The sequence below is a fragment of the Lacerta agilis genome, chromosome Z, assembly GCF_009819535.1.
Source record: "Lacerta agilis isolate rLacAgi1 chromosome Z, rLacAgi1.pri, whole genome shotgun sequence".
Taxonomy (NCBI): Eukaryota; Metazoa; Chordata; class Lepidosauria; order Squamata; family Lacertidae; genus Lacerta; species Lacerta agilis.
In genome coordinates, this window is record NC_046331.1 from 23843083 (window position 1) to 23862595 (window position 19513).

At 45.6% G+C, this 19513-nt stretch overlaps 1 protein-coding gene across 2 annotated transcripts in view; it reads left to right on the forward strand.

The window, feature by feature from the left end:
- The first annotated feature begins 6176 nt into the window (after positions 1-6176).
- GAB3 (GRB2 associated binding protein 3) overlaps positions 6177-19513 on the forward strand; it is an 83418-nt gene continuing 70081 nt past the window's right edge. The window contains exon 1 of one of the 2 annotated variants that reach the window (XM_033137344.1): positions 6177-6872. In XM_033137344.1, coding sequence (XP_032993235.1) covers positions 6801-6872 — 72 coding nt within the window. In that variant the 5' untranslated portion in view covers positions 6177-6800. The remainder of the gene's footprint in view (positions 6873-19513) is intronic. The other variant, XM_033137346.1, reaches the window with a different exon arrangement.

A 19513-nucleotide genomic window follows, 5' to 3' on the forward strand; every position in this document is an offset into this window, starting at 1 on the left:
TCAAAATATGTTTTTTTTATTTTCGGAATATGGATAGATAGCTTTTCAAAATGAGAAAAAGAACATCAACAGATAGTGAGGACAATCCTAGTTGTGATCCAGAATTCCCTTTCAAACTAGTCTAATTTGACACTAGTAGCAGGCCCAAGCAAACCTTCCAAAAAGAAAAAGAAAAATCGGTGTGGCAAGAGCAAGTTTTTATTCTGAGAATGTGGCCCAGAGAAAAATGTTTGAGAACCACTGGATTAGGGGATTCAAGGGGAATGGTAGAGGGGGGAGATGCTGCTACCCTCTGGCACCTGCCACCTGAGGCAGATGCCTCACTCTTATTAATGGTAGGACTGGCCATGAAAATGTACTTTTACTGCATTTGTACACCTCAGCCATGGACACCCCCCATTCCAGTCAAATGCCTGGAAGAGGGCCAGTCATCCAGGATATCAGGCATCCATCCTTAGCTTCTCTTTCAAACTCTGAAATTCAAACCTTCTTGAGTTTCCCTGCACTTGTTAGTTCCAGTTTCCCCAGCAGCCCCAGTAAGAGGCTGTTGATAGGCTGGTCAATAGCTTATATCTGAAACATAGGAAGCTGTCTTATCCTGAGTCAAACCATTGGTCCATCTTGCTCAGTATTGTCTGCACTGACTGATAGATGTTCTCCAGTGCTTCAGGCAGGGGACCTTCCCAGCTCTACCTGCAGATGTCAGAGATGGAACCTGGGACCTTCAACTTGCAAAACAGGTGCTCTACCACGGAGCTATGGCTCCTTTCCCCAAACCATTTGGCTGCCCCTGTTTCTCAGAACAAGTTTGTGTTTTCTTCGTTTGTTTCTACTTCTCATCACCTTGCCCCGCTTCCTTGAGTCTCTTATCCTGGCCAGTCCTGCCTGTTTGTCTGCTTGCCTGCCCTGGATTCCCCTGGTTCTGAGCCTGCCCAAACCAACCACCTAGGCTCCTGATCATGCTGTACTGCTCACAACCTAGCAAGCCCATGACACATAGGTCAACCTGCTTTAAAAAGCCAGGGGCAAGGGATGTGCCATTTTAAGGCAGGGCTGTCAAACACTAATGAGTTCAAGGATCACACTCCCTGCTGTCAGGGCTGGGCCATGGGCAGAGGTCCAAAGTGAGCCAGTAATCAGTACCTGAGAGTGTCAGAGCCACAGGACAGCTGAGGAAGCAGGGTCAAGAAGATGCAAGTTGGATATTAGGGCTGAAGAGAGCAAATAAAGACCTGTGGTTAATCCAGGAGGCAGATCCAGACATTAAGATGAAAGGTTAATCAAAGATACAGGGACATAGCAGAGCTCAGCAAGACTCTGATACTCATGCAAGACTTAACTGGAACAAGAAACCCCTTTTTACTCCTTCCTTTCAAGGAGGATGCAATAACCTGCCTAGATAGTTATATAGTGCAGTGTTTTTCAACCACTGTTCCGTGGCACACTAGTGTGCCGTGAGATGTTGCCTGGTGTGCCGTGGGAAAAATTGAAAAATTACTTTATATATAGTCAATATAGGCACAGAGTTAAATTTTTTAACATTTTCTAATGGTGGTGTGCCTCGTGATTTTTTTCATGAAACAAGTGTGCCTTTGCCCAAAAAAGGTTGAAAAACACTGATATAGTGGCTGGTGTCTGTTGAGGCTGGTAGGGTGGTTTGCAGGGAGACCAACAGTAGGTGGAGCCAGAGCCACTGATACACAGAACAGACTAACTCTAGTGTGCAAATGGCCCCTTGAAATTCACCACCCTGTTTGTGTGCAGAGATATTGTGGAGGCTATCTATTAGCAGTGGCTGTTTGGATAGCCTCCACAATATATCTGCACACAAACAGGGTGGTGAATATCAAGGGGCTATTTGCACACTAGATTTTGACTCCCCCACCAGCAATTGTTTGGTTTGGGTTTCTGCAGCTGCTGCAAGTGGTGGCAGCAGTGATTGGGTTGCCCACTGTCATGACTGTGGAGGTGAATTTCCCTTTGTAAGGGGATGAGGCCAAGGACTTGGTCAGAAGAAGAATTCTACTCAAGGACCACCCTCAGAACCACTTTCACAAGACAAGCCCATGATGCAAGGGTACCTCTGGCCTGTAGATGTTAGACAGCTGTCCTCTGACTCAGAAAAACTTACTTGCAGAAGAATCAGTCTTCCCCAGTATTATCATCCCTGCACAGGCTTTTTCTATGAGACAATGTCAGGTTGTTGTTGTGGGAGATCAGCAGCCAAACCTAACAAATGCATATTATTGCAAATTAGCATGAGAAGGGGTTAACACTGCAGAGCTGTATTGCTGATAGGCAGATACTAAGACCATAGACATTCAAGTGGTAGAGAGGCTCTTTGTTATATCATTTTCCCTTGTCTCCTGGAGAGTACTTCTTGTCCCTCCACTTCCACATCATTGGATGTGGACAGGCCTCCACTTGCTCCAGCTTTAGGCACATGTCTGAAGCTGGTAATACTGTAAATATAAGGATTTTGGGCAGGAATTAGAACATGATTGCATAGGGTTGAACCACTGGTTTTGGTTAGCAACCTTCTAGAGAATTTAGATCAGGCATAGGCAAACTCGTCCCTCCAGGTGTTTTGGGACTACAATTCCCATCATCCCTGACTACTGGTCTTGTTAGCTAGGGATGGTGAGTTGTAGTCCCAAAACATCTGGAGGGCCGAGTTTGCCTATGATGCCTGATTTCAATGCTTTCTCACTGTTTTGTGACGTTTTGGTTAGCCACTCCTCTACCACCCCATGATGAACATGGCTATCTACTATTTTTCTGTTCTTGTGAGGTTTTTTCAGGGTGTGTGTGTATGTGTTGTTGGAGTCTAATGGAAGATCCCATTGTTGAATTAGCCAGGCAAGAGCCACCATGGCCCTAGGTATGAGTTGTTATTTTAAGAAAGGAAGTTGTTCTGTGCCAGAGGGCAAATGGGTGGGCTTCCACCATACCTGGCTAGTAGTGAGGACAACAGCCAGGGCAAGTGCAGTGTGTGTGTGTGTGTGTGTGTGTGTGTGTGTGTGTGTGTGTGAGAGAGAGAGAGAGAGAGAGAGAGAGAGAGAGAGAGAGAGAGAGAGAGAGCTGGGCTTAGAAGCAGGCTGTTGGCAGAAGCCTGAGAGTGAGAACCATGCTTGATGTCTGCTTGAATCCAAGGCTGTGACTGTGGGAGAAGCAATACCTTCTGGGGTGTTAATGCTGTGAGTCCCTCCACCTTTGGCTTTATATATATTTGTAAATAAAACATCTACCATTTGATAAATGAGGAGTACATCAGCTACTGGTCAAAAACTATGGTGTGTAAGGCCCCTTCGATAGGTTTTTCACCATATTTTCTTACCCACCTGGGGTATGATACTGCCCTCAAAACCATGAAACAGAGGTTGTGGGATATAGCCTTTAGTGACTTACAATCTCGCTCACATGTGACCTGAGGCCGATCTGTGTCAGGAATCCAAAACCTCATTCCAAGGAAACCAAACCCTGGGTAAACTCCTGGAACCCTTGGAAAATCATACTGCTTGGAGATTGGGGTGGAGTACAACACAGTGCTGGCTATTTCCAGTACCCTGTGCCATGAGCAGGCAGGAGACAGATGGCATTTTGAGGGTCAAGTTTTGGGGATCACACTTTTGCTGTTTGCAGAGATAATGGGACTAAGTGAATCTTGGTCTTACCAGTATGCTACATTTTATAATCTTCAGCAAAAGGATTTCTTTACGCAGATTTACATAGATATGTTACAGACGATACCTGACACATTTCAAGTCGGGGCCTTTGAAGGCCACTGTAAAGTTTTCTAAATATGCACTTGCAATTGAGGGTAGCAGTTCATGCATATAATGGAGTGGGTTCTAATTCACACAAGCTGATTCTGCATTAAATTGGCTAGCCTTTAGGGTGCCATCAGCCTCTTTCTGTGTGTGCATGCAACTGCACAATTTGTTTTACCCTAACAGATAAAGAGACCCCCGCGGTCCAATGCTAACCAACATTGGTGACTGGTCCTCATTGCGACTGGTATGGTGGAAGGCAGGGAGCCCAACAGGAGGTGCAGCAGAAGCCAACAATGGGGAGAGCCAACTCTTTTAGCTTTGTTCCCTCTTATCTCTGTTGCACTGGCACCAAGGAGAAGGAAGCTGATAGCCAGTGCCACCCTTGGACTGATTTTAGGTAGGAAAGTGGGCAGCTGGGGGTTAGCTGAGGGAAGACCAAAGTGGGTGGGGCAGTGCCCCATTGGCCCTGATGAATCAGCCTCCAAAGCTAGCCATCACAACTCAATAAGATTTCGAAGGGGCTTACTCCCATGTAAACATGTTCCAGATGGACAGTTCACCTCTACTTCCTTAGGAGTAATGTCTGGCTGTTTGTGAACCATGTGTTGTGAACGATGGTCATTGTGACCATTTTCCATGCATTTTAAGTTTGAAAACAGCAATACCAGTGTTTCCCAAACTTGGGTCTCCAGGTGTTTTTGGACTACAATTCCCATCATCCCTGACCCCTGGTCCTGCTAGTTAGGGATGAAGAAAGTTATAGTCCAACAACAGTTTGGGAAACCCTGGTTGCTACTTTTTGCTTTGCTTTTCCCTCTGACTTCAGGGCTTACAACCCACCCACATCCCTCAGAGTACAGTGGTACCTCGGGTTACAGATGCTTCAGGTTACATACTCCGCTAACCTAGAAATAGTACTTCGGGTTAAGAACTTTGCTTCAGGATGAGAACAGAAATTGCATGTTGGCAGTGCGGCGTCAGTGGGAGGCCCCATTAGCTAAAGTGGTACTTCAGGTTAAGAACAGTTTAAAGTTAAGAATAGACCTCCAGAACGAATTAAGTTCTTAACCCGAGGTACCACTGTACAGTACAACTGTGTAATATGCACCTGCCAACCTAAAACAACACTTCATGCATTTGAGAAAGTGTTGGATTCTAGTCCATGAAAGGTCACGCCAGAATATACCTGTTCATCTTGGAATAGTGTGGAATTCTAGACATGTTTCCTTAGAAGTAAGTTGTCTCTAGTAAGTTGCTGGCAATATATTTTTGACTACAACTCCCATCAGCCCCAGCCAGCACATCTGTATGATGCAGAGGTTGGTGGGAGTTGTAGTCTAAAACATCTGGAGGGCACCAGACAGGGAAAGGTACTGTACTGTAAATTGCTATTATATTTTTATTACTACAGTACTTAAAAAGCCAAAGAGTAAAGACTTCAGGCTGCATATTTACATAGGTTTACAAAGGGGGATTTTATCTATATTTTGATAATTTTATCTAATGCTCGTCCTACTCACCACATACCTGCTGAAATTAATGGCCTACAGCTGCCTTCTGCCCTCATGTAGATTACCCCTCATAAGTGGCACTGATCCCAGCAACTATTAACAAATCACAGTGCCTAGAACTTTTAGGGAGGGATGGAAGTGCTTCCAATGTGCATTAAAGACATAGTCTGTTTGCAGCTATCTGTTTATTTCAATGGGTCTACTCTGAGTAGACTAGCATTGGATGCAACGCATTATGCCTCCAAAATTTTTAATTCTATTGATTTTATTGGTATTTTATTTATTTTATTAAATTTGTAAAAAAATAAATTAACATTTGATGCATATTTTATGTAAAAGGCTTAAAGTTTGTTCTTTTAGTTGGCAGTGGGGATGGATAAAGTGGCACTAAACAACTAGTACACTCTCCTTGCTTGGAGGTTTTTATGCAGAGGTTGCTGCTATAGATGCTTTAGTTGAGATTCCTGCATTGGACTAGATGTCTCTTAAGGGTCCTTCGAACTCTAGAATTTTATGATTTTATGAAATGATTTGCAGTGAGCCGGCAAAGATTTCTCTCTCAGCTGTTTAAAAACAAAATTCTAGCCCACCCACTCAACCCTAAATTATAATATTAGCTGCAATGAAGAAAAGCTGTGGTTGGGATAATTTGGTATCTTTGGGGATAACTCGGTACATTTTTTGAAAACTGATTTATTTTACTTTCTCGTGTAGTGGAAGGACAGTAAGCCCCCTTCTGTTCTGGTGTTCAAAAGGCAAATCCCTTGGCTCCGGATTCTCCGGACGCGGTTGGCGGACCCCGGGGTTCCAGAAACAGAAGTGGGTGGTGGGGAGGAGGGGCACAAAATAGACCCCTTCCACGCTGCTGCAACTGCCTGCCCGCACCTGGGCTCCAAATTTATCCGAACAAAGCAGAAGCTTGGGGGAATCAGGCAGGCAGACCCTTCTCTGGAGTGAGAGAGAGAGGGAGCGATAAAGAAAGAAAATTAAGAGCCTGCAAAGCGGCTCCACTGGCTGGACTTGTCAGTTTGCACGGAAAAACCAGGCAGTGCATTGCGGCGGAGAGCCAAAGAGAGGGAGCGAAGGCGGGATGGGGGTTTGTATCGGCCTCTTGCCCCCCCTTTTTTGCACGTGCTTGTTTTTGTTGATGGGGCTGAGCCCGGCCCCGGCATCACGTGCCTCCTCGACGGCTCTCATTGTGTCGGGAGCCGTGTGTGTGTGTGTGTGTCACTGATCAATGTCATGACTTCCTCCTCGGGCTGAGCAAGCGGCTGCGTCGGGGAGGACCCGGTGGAAGGAAGCCGACTGCGTTGATCTCGTCGCCCCCAACTCCTCCACCTCCACATATACACGCTCTTTCGCTCCCTCTCTCTCTTACACACACACAACTTGCCCGGCTGCACCAGCTTCCTCGGCATTCCTCTGCAGCCTCCGCCGCCGCCACCACCCTCGCTGCTCCGCGCATCGCACCAAGCCTCCTGGGCTCCCCCCTGCGGGACGGCGGGGGGCGAAGAAGATGAGCGCAGGGCACGTCGTGTGCACGGGCTGGCTCATCAAATCGCCCCCTGAGAAGAAGCTCAAGAGATACGTGAGTAATAATAATAATAATAATAATAAGCCCTATCTCTGCACGCCCGCCCGCGCGTCCCCCGCTGCTCCTTTCCTTGCAAGGTTTTCTCTCTTGCTTTAACAGCGGAAAGCTCGGGTGGGCTGATGGTTCCTTTGCCGCGCAACTCCTGCCTGCTCGCTTTCCAACTGCGGCGAGCTGGTGCGGGGTGTACGTTCCTACGACTGGGGGGAGGGGCAGCGCGATCCTAAAGCTGTGTCTGCTAGGAAGTAAGCCCTACTTGAATTGAGCGGGGCTTGCTGCCAAGGTGAGTTAGGGTTAGGATTGCAGCCTTCAAGGGACAACGCCGAAATGCGCATCGGCGAAGCCCGGTTCTCGTTTAGGCAGGCTCCCATCGGCATTGGTTGCATGGGCTGATGGTGCTATTCGTAGACGTGTGTGTGTTTCTGTGTGTGTGATACAAATACAACCGTCGGCCCCCACCCCTTTCAGTGCTTGGGTGATGGTGGTTGTTATGCAACCTGTAGTTTGTTTTCAAACCCCAAAAACCTAACAAACCACATTTTCTGTTTCAGTTAATGTGTGTGCCTGTTTTGCAACCGACATTCAGATGCATCTTGTTTGACTTTGGGTGACTTGCAAATAACTTCTTGCTCTCCTATTGGGGGACACGCACACATAGTTGCATCCCAAGAAGTGGCGTAAAGATGCGGCAATCTTGCAGCTGCTTCGTTTGTTTGTGTGTGTGTGATCAGATTCTGATCGCAGCTGGACCGAATTCATTTGCATGAACCCTTAGCGTCTTTCGTACTTGGTGTTATGAGGGCAGGGTGGAGGCGGCGCAGAGAAGGATGAAGGAGTTGCCTGCTTCGGCTAGAAAGTTCAGAAGGTTCCGGGGCTCAGGACCAACTCCGTGTGTTACAAGGGACCGTTATTTTGCAACCCACCCAGAGACTTGCTTTCGCGGGGGGCCCCTATGAAAGAGCGCGTTGTTTTTAAAAGCCCATTGCAAGCTCTCAGCTCAGGATTTGCAAGAACGCCATAACAGTTAAATAACATCATCATTTTTCAAATGTTTGTGTGTTGGCCTGCCTAAACCCGCTGTAACCGTTCTGGTGGTCCGTGGACTCACCTCGCAGCCTCGGCCGCATAGACTCCTCTCCCTGAACTACCCAGCCCAGCCGGTCTCGTTTTCCCTTCGTCTCAGCCCTGCCGCCTCCCTCCTCCTCCTCCTCCCGGTTAGTCCGGTCTGTCTTCATTGACGCTATAAATCTGCTGGGCGGAGAGATCCCTCACACCCGCGCGGCTTCTTTTCCTTCTTAGTTTGTACAGTGCCCTGCAAGTGCCCGGCGCGAGTGCTTAGCAGACTTGGGGCTGGAGGCACAGTGACTCCGGAATGCAACCAGCAAAACACATTTCCTGATCCTGTGCGTCCCCTTTGTTGCTGTCCGGTTTGTTGACTGATCGGGAATGAATGCACTTAAGCGCCCCACGCCTCCCGAGGAGGGAGAGTCGATGCCACTTCTGCATGCAGTTCTTGCAGGCTGGCATCACTTCTTCTCTATTTCCTTGTGTTTTCCTAAGCTGCTGGTCCTCCTCGCCCTCAAAGACATCAGCTCTCCCCTCCCTCTCCCCAAACCTGGAAAATGAAAGCAAAAATTATTGCATGGGTGGACTCTTAAAAGGTTTCTTTCTTTCTAAGCATCCTTTCCCCCACATCTATTGGGCTCTATTCTTTTTCTTGCTTTTACTCTGCTAAATTCCCTCCCCCCCATAACTTTAAATAACCATTGCAGCCAGTCTCCAGGGTGCTGCATATAAATAGCAAATTTGTAGTATCTTTGGATTTTATTTCATTGCTGACAATGACATCTGTGTGCCTGTTTTGGAATATGAAAAGCACAGACAGCTCTTACACAGCAGCATACAGATCTGTATAGCTAGAGATAAGCATACCTATAATACGTATAAATCTCCTGTCTGCTGTTGTTAGTAGCTCTTGAGAGCAGAACAGTCTGGGTCATTTGCACGCCTATGTAAGTTTGCAGTTAGGTTCCACTGGTTGCAACTACTGTACACCATACATTTAAAGCAGCCTTAGGATTTCCCTCAGAGAATCCTAAGGAACTGCAGATTACTCTTCACAGAGCAACAGTTCCCAGCACCCTTAAAGAACCACAGTTCCTACGGTTCTTTGAAGGAAGCCACGTGCTTGAAATGCGTTTTTAAATGTACTTAAAATGTATGGTATGAATATGGGCCTTACTGCCTGTACATCCAGATCTAAATTTTGCACCACACACCACACACACCAGCTGCATCAAAAGCACAGCAGGTTTGTTGCCTTATCACCCAATCTTACCCTTTGTGTATTCAATTCATGTGTCCCTAAACAGACTGTAGGAGCATGTTGAACTGATTCATCAGGCTGATGGGAGTTGCCTGAAACATCTGCAGAGCTGCTTCTCCTTCTTCTTTGGTGATCACTCGTAGCCGAGTAAGATTGTCTTCCATAAACACGGTTTTAACAATGAGTCCGTAAGTGACTGTGGAGGCCAATTCTGGATCCACACGTCCTTCCACAGTGGGGACATTGGTTCCCGGGCGGGAGTTGATCACAGTGTGGATTTGCCAAGCCTGCCTTCCTCTTAGCACGTTTCTCCCTTGCATCCTGAGTTCGAGTGTCTTCAAAGCCCATGACACCTTTGGTAAAGGCTGTTCTCCAATTGGAGCGCTTGCAGGCCAGTGTTTCCCAGTTGTCAGTGTTGGGGAAGTCATAATTAACCTGTCCCTTTTGTGTGGTTCAGGGGGATAGTTCACCTGAATAGTGCTCTGCCAAAATATTGCATGCTATTTCCCCACAACCATTTTTTTTTTGGGGGGGGGGGGAGATGAGAAAGTGAAGATGCCTCCAAAAATGGAAGGAAATTTCTAAGGATTTATTGGGGTAGGTGGGTTGCAATTATCTTACAAACTTAGGGCAGTGGCAAAGGGGATCTTTCCTTCTCTTCAGACAAACACTTTATAAATAACTATTTTTGCAGGTGGGTCTAAGCTTTGAAAGTTTTGCTGCACCTTGGGAACATTTCAGGTGCTCAAAAGGCAAGACAGGAACTGTAGTAGCACCAATACCCAGAATTGCCTTGAGAAACAGCAGTGAATTCCATTGCATTTATGCACCATTAATGTTGCTAGCCTGTTGGGAGCAGTGAAGGTTGGTCCATTAGAGAGAATTGGGGTGCTACTGTGCCAACCTCAATCTACCCTCAGTCACTCCCATTTGCCTTCCTTCCTACTTGCAATCAATCCACAAGGTTGCATTTGTCTCAGTGTTGTCCCCTGTAGAAACTCATTCAGGGAGGAGGATGGGGACAAAACTAACAACAACAACATTTTTATTTATTTATATGCTGCCCATCTGACTGGGTTACCCCAGCCACTCTGGGTAGCTCCCAACAAAATATTAAGAACACCATAAAATATAAAACATTAAAAAATTTCCCTATACAGGGCTGCATTCACATGTCTTCTAAAAGTCATGGAAGGCGTTCCACAGGGCGGGTGCCACTACCGAGAAAGCCCTCTGCCTGGTTCCCTGTATTCTCGCAGTGAGAGAACTCCCAGATGGCCCTCAGAGCTGGACCTCAGTGTCCAGGCAGAACGATGGGGGTGGTGACTACAGGGCTGAGGCTTTAAAGCTCAGCACCAACACTTAATTGACTCTGCCTGTCATTGGTTCTGGCACCACCTACTATTGACCTCTCTGCCTTCTCCCCTACCATTCCCTATGGGCACCAGCCCCTACTGGTTAAGAGGCTAGTGGTCTTTAAAGAGGGGAGTCTGATTCATTCTCAGACAGCGTGGAAACACACAGTACTAGCCTCTTAGCAGACCAGTTTTTATTTTAAAAAAATACCTTCTATCATGCAGGCTAGTGGAGTGACAGAACAATCCATCCTTCGTCTGCCAGTGTTCTGCATTTCTCCTTTGGTCATGGAAGTGGGGGAACCTCTTACTCTGCAGCCGACACAGGAGCCACGGGATAGTAGGGGAAGGATGGTGTAATCCCTCTTCTGACAGCCTGCTTGTTCACCTGTATGAAATTCCATGTCGCTTATTGTGACCAGGCAAGATACCTAAATTCAAGGCTCCTTGGTGGTATTATTTTCCAGTGGTCTTTAGTTATATTTCTCTAGTCTAGGAATTGTGTATTTATTTCTTATGCATTATTCATTGCATTTGTATCTCACATTTTTCACCAAGGACCTCAAGGTGGCATACATAGTTCTCCCCCTCCTCGTTTAATCCCTGCAGCGGCCCTGTGAGGTAGGTTAGGTGGAGAGGGGTGACTGATCAAAGGTCACCCAGTGAGCTTCATGCCCAAGTGGGGATTTGGCCTCTCAGGTCCTAGTCTAGCACACAAACCGCGACACCATGCTTATCCTCAATAAGTGATTGGTTGGCTATTTTGATACGTATTCCTGCATATATTTCATCTCATACCTATGACTTTGATCTTATACTCCTGCTATGACTTTGATCTTATACTCCTGGAATATATATTGACTCGAGCAGCATTTCTCACTTTAGAATGTAAAAAGGGGCATATGTTTTATGCGCTGATGTATATGCACTTGTGGCTACCTTCTAATAACAGCCATTGGAGGACATTCTCAGTGGCTTCCGTGAAAGCAGAAATGTTTCTGAGATAAGAGGATTGCTGAATTATTACTCCGTAGCCAAAGTTAACTCACTGCCTCAGACAGTACTTCTAGTCTGCAAGTTACAAACAGAAGAAGAATTTAGGTTCACATCCACAGTTATATCCAACTAAGTACAACTTGGAGTAGGCCCACTGAAATTAATGGGGCTAGGTTAGTCGTGCCCGTTAATTTCAAGTGGGCCTACTCAGACTAAGTTGGATACAACATCTATGTGAACAAGAATTGTGGTGCTAGAACATTTTATTATTTCACTGAGGTTAAGGTTGTCAACAACTACCAGCCACGATGGCTATGCACTGCCTCCAAGGCTGGAGGCACCGATGCTTCTGAATACTAGTTGCTGCAAACCAGAGGAGAGGGGAGTGATATTGTGCCCAGGTCCTGCTTGTGCGTTTCCCACAGGCATCTGTTTGGCCACTATGAGATCAGCAAGCTGGGCTAGAAAGGCCATCGGCCTGATCCAGCAGGCCTCTACTTATGTTCTTATTTTCAGTCGCTGCACATCCAAACAGGCTGGTGGTTGTAGCAGTTTGTTTCTAAGAATCTTAGCACAAAGACAGCTAGCTTGGAAAATGAGGGATGCACACACAGGATTGCTCACTTGTAACTCTTGAGAAAACAGATCCTAGTCCAGCATGCCACTGTAGCTGGAGTGTCCCAGTGCTGATGTGAGTCGTGGTGATGACTGAAATGATGATTCACACGTATCTTTTGGATGCAAAATTACTGGTAAGACAGTTGAGCTCAGTACAAGCTGGTTCACTTCTGTGCTATTAATATGTTAATGGTATTGCAGGTTTTGCTGATAATGAATGTGAAGGGCTTTGAACGCTTAGGTAAAGTAATGTCACTCCTCCTAATAGTGAACTCACTCAGTGTTTCTGTGCAGACAGGATTAGAGCTAAAACGGGGCTGTTGAGAAACAGTATGTCAGTGAATCTTAAGGTATGCATGAATACAATGCAAAAGAAAATAATTAAAAGGGGGCCAAAGAAAGCCCCCAAACAAGTAATATGTACATAGTTTTCAGGAGCTATGAGATGTTGAGTGCTGGTTGAAAAAGAAAACCAGGAAATTGGAGAGGTCTATGTGGGGGAGAATGAATTGAGCCGCTACCAACAGGAGTGTGGAACCTGTGCTGTTCTAGATGTTGTTTGACTCCAATTCCCTTCAGCCTGACAGGGCTGATGGTTGTTGTAGTCCAACAACATCTGGAGGGCTTCAAGTTTCACACTGCTGCCCTACGGCTGTATAGAGACCCAGAGGAAGGCATGGTGGCCTGAACAGGAGTACACATCCCTGTTAAGAGGTGAGACTATGTTGTAATATGTTGGAGATCCCACTTACCGTATTTTTCTGTTTATAAGACTAGGTCCCCCCCCTAAAAATAATGTCAGAAATTAGGGGGCGTCTTATACACGGATACATCTCCCCCCATTTTCTTAAATCTGAGTCCCCCAAAATAGGGAGCGTCTTATACATGGGGGTGTCTTATAGACGGAAAAATACGTTATACAGTGGTGCCTCGCAAGACGAAATTAATTCGTTCCGCAAGACTTTTTGTCTTGCGGAAATTTCGTCTTGCGAGGCACCGTTTCCCATAGGAACGCATTAAAATTTAATTAATGCGTTCCTATGGGAAAAAAGTCTGGGGGCGCCGGCCGGAAGGGGCGCCGGCCGATCGCACCCGCCATCGGCCGGCGCCCCTTCCGACCGGAACCGCGCCGCACTGCGTTTTAAGGCCGCGGTCCGGTGCCGCCAAGATGGCGGGCGCGATCGGCCGACACCCCTTCCGACCGGCACCGGACCGCGCCGCGTTTTAAGGCTGCAGCGGGCGAACAGCAGCGCTGCTGTTCGCTCGCTGCAGCTTTAAAACGCGGCACAGCGTGGTCCGGTGCCGGCTTACAGTGGTACCTCACCAGACGAATTCGTCTTGCGAAAAACAGCCATAGACGAATTCGTCTCACGAGTCAACTAAAAACTCGCAAAACCCTTTCGTTTTGCGAGTTTTTCGTTGTGCGAGGCATTTGTCTTGTGGGGTACCACTGTATAAATATGCCTGTTTACGTTGATGATGAAACAGTTCTTTCCCCTGCTTTTCTTAGAATTGAACTTAAGGGAGCTGAAGTCTAGACATTAGAAAAATAGAAAACACCTGAGAGAAATCTATGAATTTTGGTTTCAATGAGGGGTATTACTGATTCGTATATGGGGTATCTAAGGATCATGGCCACCTCATGAGAAGAAAAGACTCCCTAGAAAAGACCCTGATGTTGGGAACGATAGAGGGCACAAGGAGAAGGGGACTACAGAGGATGAGATGGTTGGACAGTGTTCTTGAAGCGACTAGCATGAGTTTGGCCAAACTGCGGGAGGCAGTGAAAGATAGGCGTGCCTGGCATGCTCTGGTCCATGGGGTCACGAAGAGTTGGACACAACTGAACAACAACAACAACAAAGGATCACATCCTTGCTGCAATAATACTGTCAGATTCTTTACATGTATGTTGTTGTTTATTTCTTTCAATGGATTTGTAACCCGCCATTCCTCCCAAGGCAGCTAACATACATATAATTTATGTGTAGGACACATTTCTTTACACAAGAGTAGCATAATTTATTAACTGGACACACATGTACCAAATCGCAACTATATGAAGGGTAAGTATTAGGCCCTCACCTGAAAATATTTCCCCCTCCCAGCAATATATGCCATTCATAAATCTTAGTTTTATAGCAATTCCCAAGTACAAAATGGAAGTCTACGAAGAGGTTTTATTGTGAAAGTTGTGATCTTTTCACTTCATTCATTGAGCTCTTCTGAGAGTTTGTGAAATCTTGTAAAATACTTTATAAGTCAAGCAAAATAGTTTATACTTAAAAGGATGTTCCAGGCATGAATTTATCTTTTGCTTGACTGAAGGAATTGGCTCATACTAGTTTTTCAGTGCTGGGGTGAGTGAAGTCTTATCTATGCCATTCAGGACTTTCCAGTCTTACAGTTATAAGACTCCCCCCCCCCTTCAGAAAGACATGTATACACATTAAGCACACGGCAACACAACAGTACTTCAGTTATAAAACAAATTGGCATGTCATGTCACTCATGAAACTGGACAAGATTTGTCTACTACCTTGTCCGTTTCATTGAACAGGGATCCCTAGCGAAAGAAAATAAATGAAACTTTTAAACAGTCAGTGCTTCTTGTTTGCACTCCGCACAAGCGACATATTCTTACTTGTCATTGTATATCTCTCAGGGAGTTTCTCTAATTCTGGGGGCTTGTGCTTGTAAACATACAACAGAGTAGCTGGCAGCTCCCTGTACTGTCTTGATGACCGGCTTCTGCCACACCTTCAGATGTAACAGCATTCACTGGGAGAGAACAACAATAATGAATTGGTGGCAGGGCAGACTTTCCTTTGTAAAAGATGGTTGAATGAATCTGCTTCTCTGTACAGGAAGACCTGTGATCTGAAGTACTGCTGTCGTCCATGCAACTCTCCCATCCCAGAATGCAAATGGGAGGTTGCCAGTTTCAAAGCACTCCCATTAAAATATCCCTGATTATAACCGAACATGTTAAAATTCCCATGCGCATAGAAAACTAGCAGGTCACACTTTTGTATGCATGGGGGGGGGGGGAAATGAGATCAGGGAACTTTTAGACAAGCTGTCCATCCCCACATGATTCTGAGATGGTACTGAGAGTGGTATAGGAGGACTGTTCTATGGGCCAACATGCATATTTGAGTCCACTGGAGTCTGCTTTATAGGTTACAGCAGCAGTTGCAAAAGCAGAAGTTCAGGTCACTTGATCCTCTTCTGCTTTCTGTGCTTCTGCTGTAATGTGCTAATCGGTTCTCATTTCTAACTGGCCGCTAGAGAACATCTAGTCCTAAAAGTAAACAAGGAGGTCAGGAAAACACCCTCAAAACCTGCACCAGCTTGTGCTCTTCATGAGGAGGCTGGAGCACCCTGAGCATTTAGGGAAATCAGGCTTGAAATCACTTTGAGGAATCTTCTGCTGTCTCAGTTCATGTGTATCACCACATTCACAACTTAACTCTTTATTTGCTTTAAATGTCTTGTCACCCCTTTCAGCTAGTACAGGAGAAGATGTTTTTTCCTCCTATATAGAAGGGACTATAGAAGCTGCCTCACGTGTGGGCCGGCCATTGGTCCATCTCACTCAGCATTGTCTACACTGATTGGATTTCAGTCAGAGTCTCTGCTAGCCCTGCCTGGAAATGCCAGTGATTGAACCGGGGACCTTCTGTATGGAAAGCAGATGCTGTACCACCGAGCTACCAGGCCTTTCCCCAAATTACCTCAAATGCTACCATGCACTTTAACCCCTTTCATGAGCCCTTCTAGGCTTGAAACGCCCCTCAGCCCCAGCCAGTGGGAGCTGTAGTACAGCAACATTCAGGCACCAGGTTGACTGTCTCTACGCTATTGTTTCCTTCACTAGTCTGCCTCTGTTCTCCAATAAAACTTATAAGCTGTTTGGGAAAAGCTTTGTCCGTTTTATTGATTCCCTTATCAGTTTTCTTGCTTAGTTAAAAGTATTACAACATCTCCCCATGTTTAAGCTCTTACTTGGTAGTCATGGGCAATAAGGAATTCCATGCAGGAGGGTGGATGGTCTGGTGAAAGAGGGATGGGGGGGGCTCTGTCCCTCCTCTACACCCAGCTTAGAAATTAAGAGGGTTGACAAAGATTGGTGGCTGGTGCCTGTTGGGACTGGCAGGGAGCCCAAACAGTAGGTGCTTCTGGTTCTAGTGAGATGCAGAGCAAACTAATGCTGGTTTGTCCCCATTCTCTTCTCTGCTGAGTTATGCAAGGGGCACCACTGAGACTGAGGAGGAAGCTGATAAGCAATGTTACCTGCCTGGACTGGTTGTAAGTAAGAAGGCAGGCCAGGTAGGAAGGCTCAGGGCAGACTGCTGTTGGTGGGGCAGTGCCCTACCCCAAGAGCAGGCTCTACTGGCTGACAGAGGAGGGAAGCCCCCTCCCCCTCGAGCTCCAGCATAGTAATATGCTGGGCTGCTAGAAGAAGGATGGTGCCCTCCTTCCTCTGCTAGTAATACTTCTTTCCAGCCTAGTAACTCTTATGTATTTATTCACAAGGCTGCCTTACTGTTTGCACAGGGGCTAAGTGTGCATACAAGCCTCCTTTTGAATGAGGAACAACAACAACAACAACAAAGGACCATCAGCTGAGCAGCAGTGGCAGGCAGCAGAGATAAGGGGTGCATGGATCAAGTTTTACAGGGTTGGTGAAATACCCTCCATCCTAATGGTGAAGCTTAGATGTTATGGGAGAACCACACTTCCTTTGTAATGCTCGTTGTGGGGCAGAAGGGGTGTGTGTAAATGTGCTTAACCCTTCTCCTTTCCACAATTTCTTCCTTTCAAATGAAACCCAGCCATTTAAAAGCAAAAGAAACTGGTTTAAATCAAAATTATTTTAAATATCATTTACCCAGAAAAAACTCTTAGCATTTTGTGCATATATACATGCAGGAAAATACTGATGAGATCAAACTTTAAAAACAAGCAGTCATAATATGTGTGTGTGTGTGTGTGTGTGTGTGTGTGTGTGTATGTGTGTGTGTATATATATATATGTATGTATATATATATATATATATATATATATATATATATATATATATATGGAGTTTCAAAACAAATATACATAATTGAAAATGAGCCTGTTGAGGAAAAATGGGTGTTGGGTCACTTGCAGGGGGAAATTAGCACCAAGAAGGGAAAACATGCCTGCACCTGCACATTCCCCATCATCTCTGTATCTGCAGGGTTGGAACCATGCATTTTCCAACATAATGTCTTGTTCAACCCTTTGGATGAGAGGAACTGTGGATTAGGCTTTCCTTTTGGCTATGTGCTGGCCCAGTCTAGTTGGAGAGTTAGTTGGGTTGAGTGACCCAGATGCTACCTTTAGTTATTTTACATCTCAAGACGGTTCTGTAGTGTTTATTCATCTGAGATGACATTTCTTTCTTTTTTTAATGGGAAAAAATATTTGTGTAAAGAACGTTGCTGTTCTTGGCATCTTGAGTGCAAAAATGTTCAGCAAAGTCATTTCCCTTGGACAATAAATTTGGGTGGTGCCGCAACAGACCTTGAAGCCCCTGTTTAATCTTGGACAATATGTTTTCTGCTTTCAGGAATACCAGATTAGTGGTCCCTGTTCAGGGGGGGGGCGGGGAATGGCTACTGGCTTTGTATATCTTGACACCTTAGGAAGGACTATAGTTGCTACAGCCACTATACATAGGAGCTGAAACAAAGAGAGGGCATGTTGGCGTATTAATAATCAGTCTAATAATGCTATCAAATATTAAAAGGAAAACTGTTGATGGGCTGCCAAAAAGAAACTGATGGAAGAGTGTAATGCCACTTTAAATAGTTCTTGTGGTCCGCCTACTATTAGGCACCTTCTGCTTGGGAACTTCAGATCTTCTTGTAAAGTGATTTGTAAAAAGCAGACTAAAGGTAAAGGTACCCCTGACCGTTAGGTCCAGTCACGACGACTCTGGGGTTGTGCGCTCATCTCACTCTATAGGCCGAGAGAGCCGGCGTTTGTCCACAGACAGCTTCCGGGTCATGTGGCCAGCATGACCAAGCCACTTCTGGCGAACCAGAGCAGTGCACGGAAACGCCGTTTACCTTCCCACCAGAGCGGTACCTATTTATCTACTTGTACTTGGACATGCTTCCAAACTGCTAGGTAGGCAGGAGCAGGGACTGAACAACGGGAGCTCACCCCGTTGCGGGGATTTGAACCACCGACCTTCTGATCGGCAAGCCCTAGGCTCAGTGGTTTAGACCACAGTGCCACTCGCTTCCCTCAAAAAAAGAAAAAAGCAGACTAGCACTTGTTATATGATTACACAGCTAAGGTTAGGATTAAGTGTGGAGTGAGGAATCACCTCTAGCCTCATCCCCTCTCAGGAAGCCTTGGAAACTCTCTGTTGTTTAGTTGTTCTGATGAAACTGGGTTCAAATCCCGACATGCATGCAACTATGTAGAAATAGGGTGGAAATAACTGACCACACAAGATTGTTAATAAGGAAAAATGTACAGTCCTTTGCTTATAAAAAGCGCCTTGAGAATCTCTGCTGTAAGGAAATTGCCTTTCATATCTTGTGATTCCTAAAGTAAACTCTATATGTGGCAAACAATATAAATTGTGTGAATGACCCATATTTCATTGCTCATGTCTTACATAAACTCCTCTGGATTAGATGATGTTATAAACAAACCCAGTCTAGAATCACAATTAGTGTAAACTCTGGACTCTACACTGCTCATAAGACAGCTGTTTGGGCATTTGAAAAAAAAACTGTTGCAAATTCTAGAGTTTACAGATGGAGGAGTTTACAATTCTGAAGATCTGTTACCAGGATGACAGCAATGGTAAATGCTAATCAACAGTTCATGGGGTTGCAACCTCTTTTTCCCACAGTCACAAAATCTGCTGAGAAATCTGATAAATAACCCTACTTCATCATCAGAAAAGATCCCAAGAGTTTAGGACATTTCCAGGGTCCTTTGATAGTTCTTTCCAGGACTTAGAGCTGCCTCTCATCCAGGTGGTGTTGGAGTTGACTATTCCCAAGGATCTCTAGAAGACAGGTGATGATTATTAAATCATTTTAAAGCTATAGTGAGGCATAGAGATGGAGAACATGTGGCCCTCTGGATGTTGGTCAGCAGATCCCATTGTCCTTGAGCATTGGCCAGGAATCCAACAACACCTGGAGGGCCACAGGTTCCACTTCCCTGGTGTAGTGGACTGTGCATTGTTTCCATGGAAATTAATGGTTTAAACCCTGTAGCAAGGTTGTAAGTGATAGCTTTTATTTATCTATTTAAGAATTTATAAACTGCTTTACATTAAAAC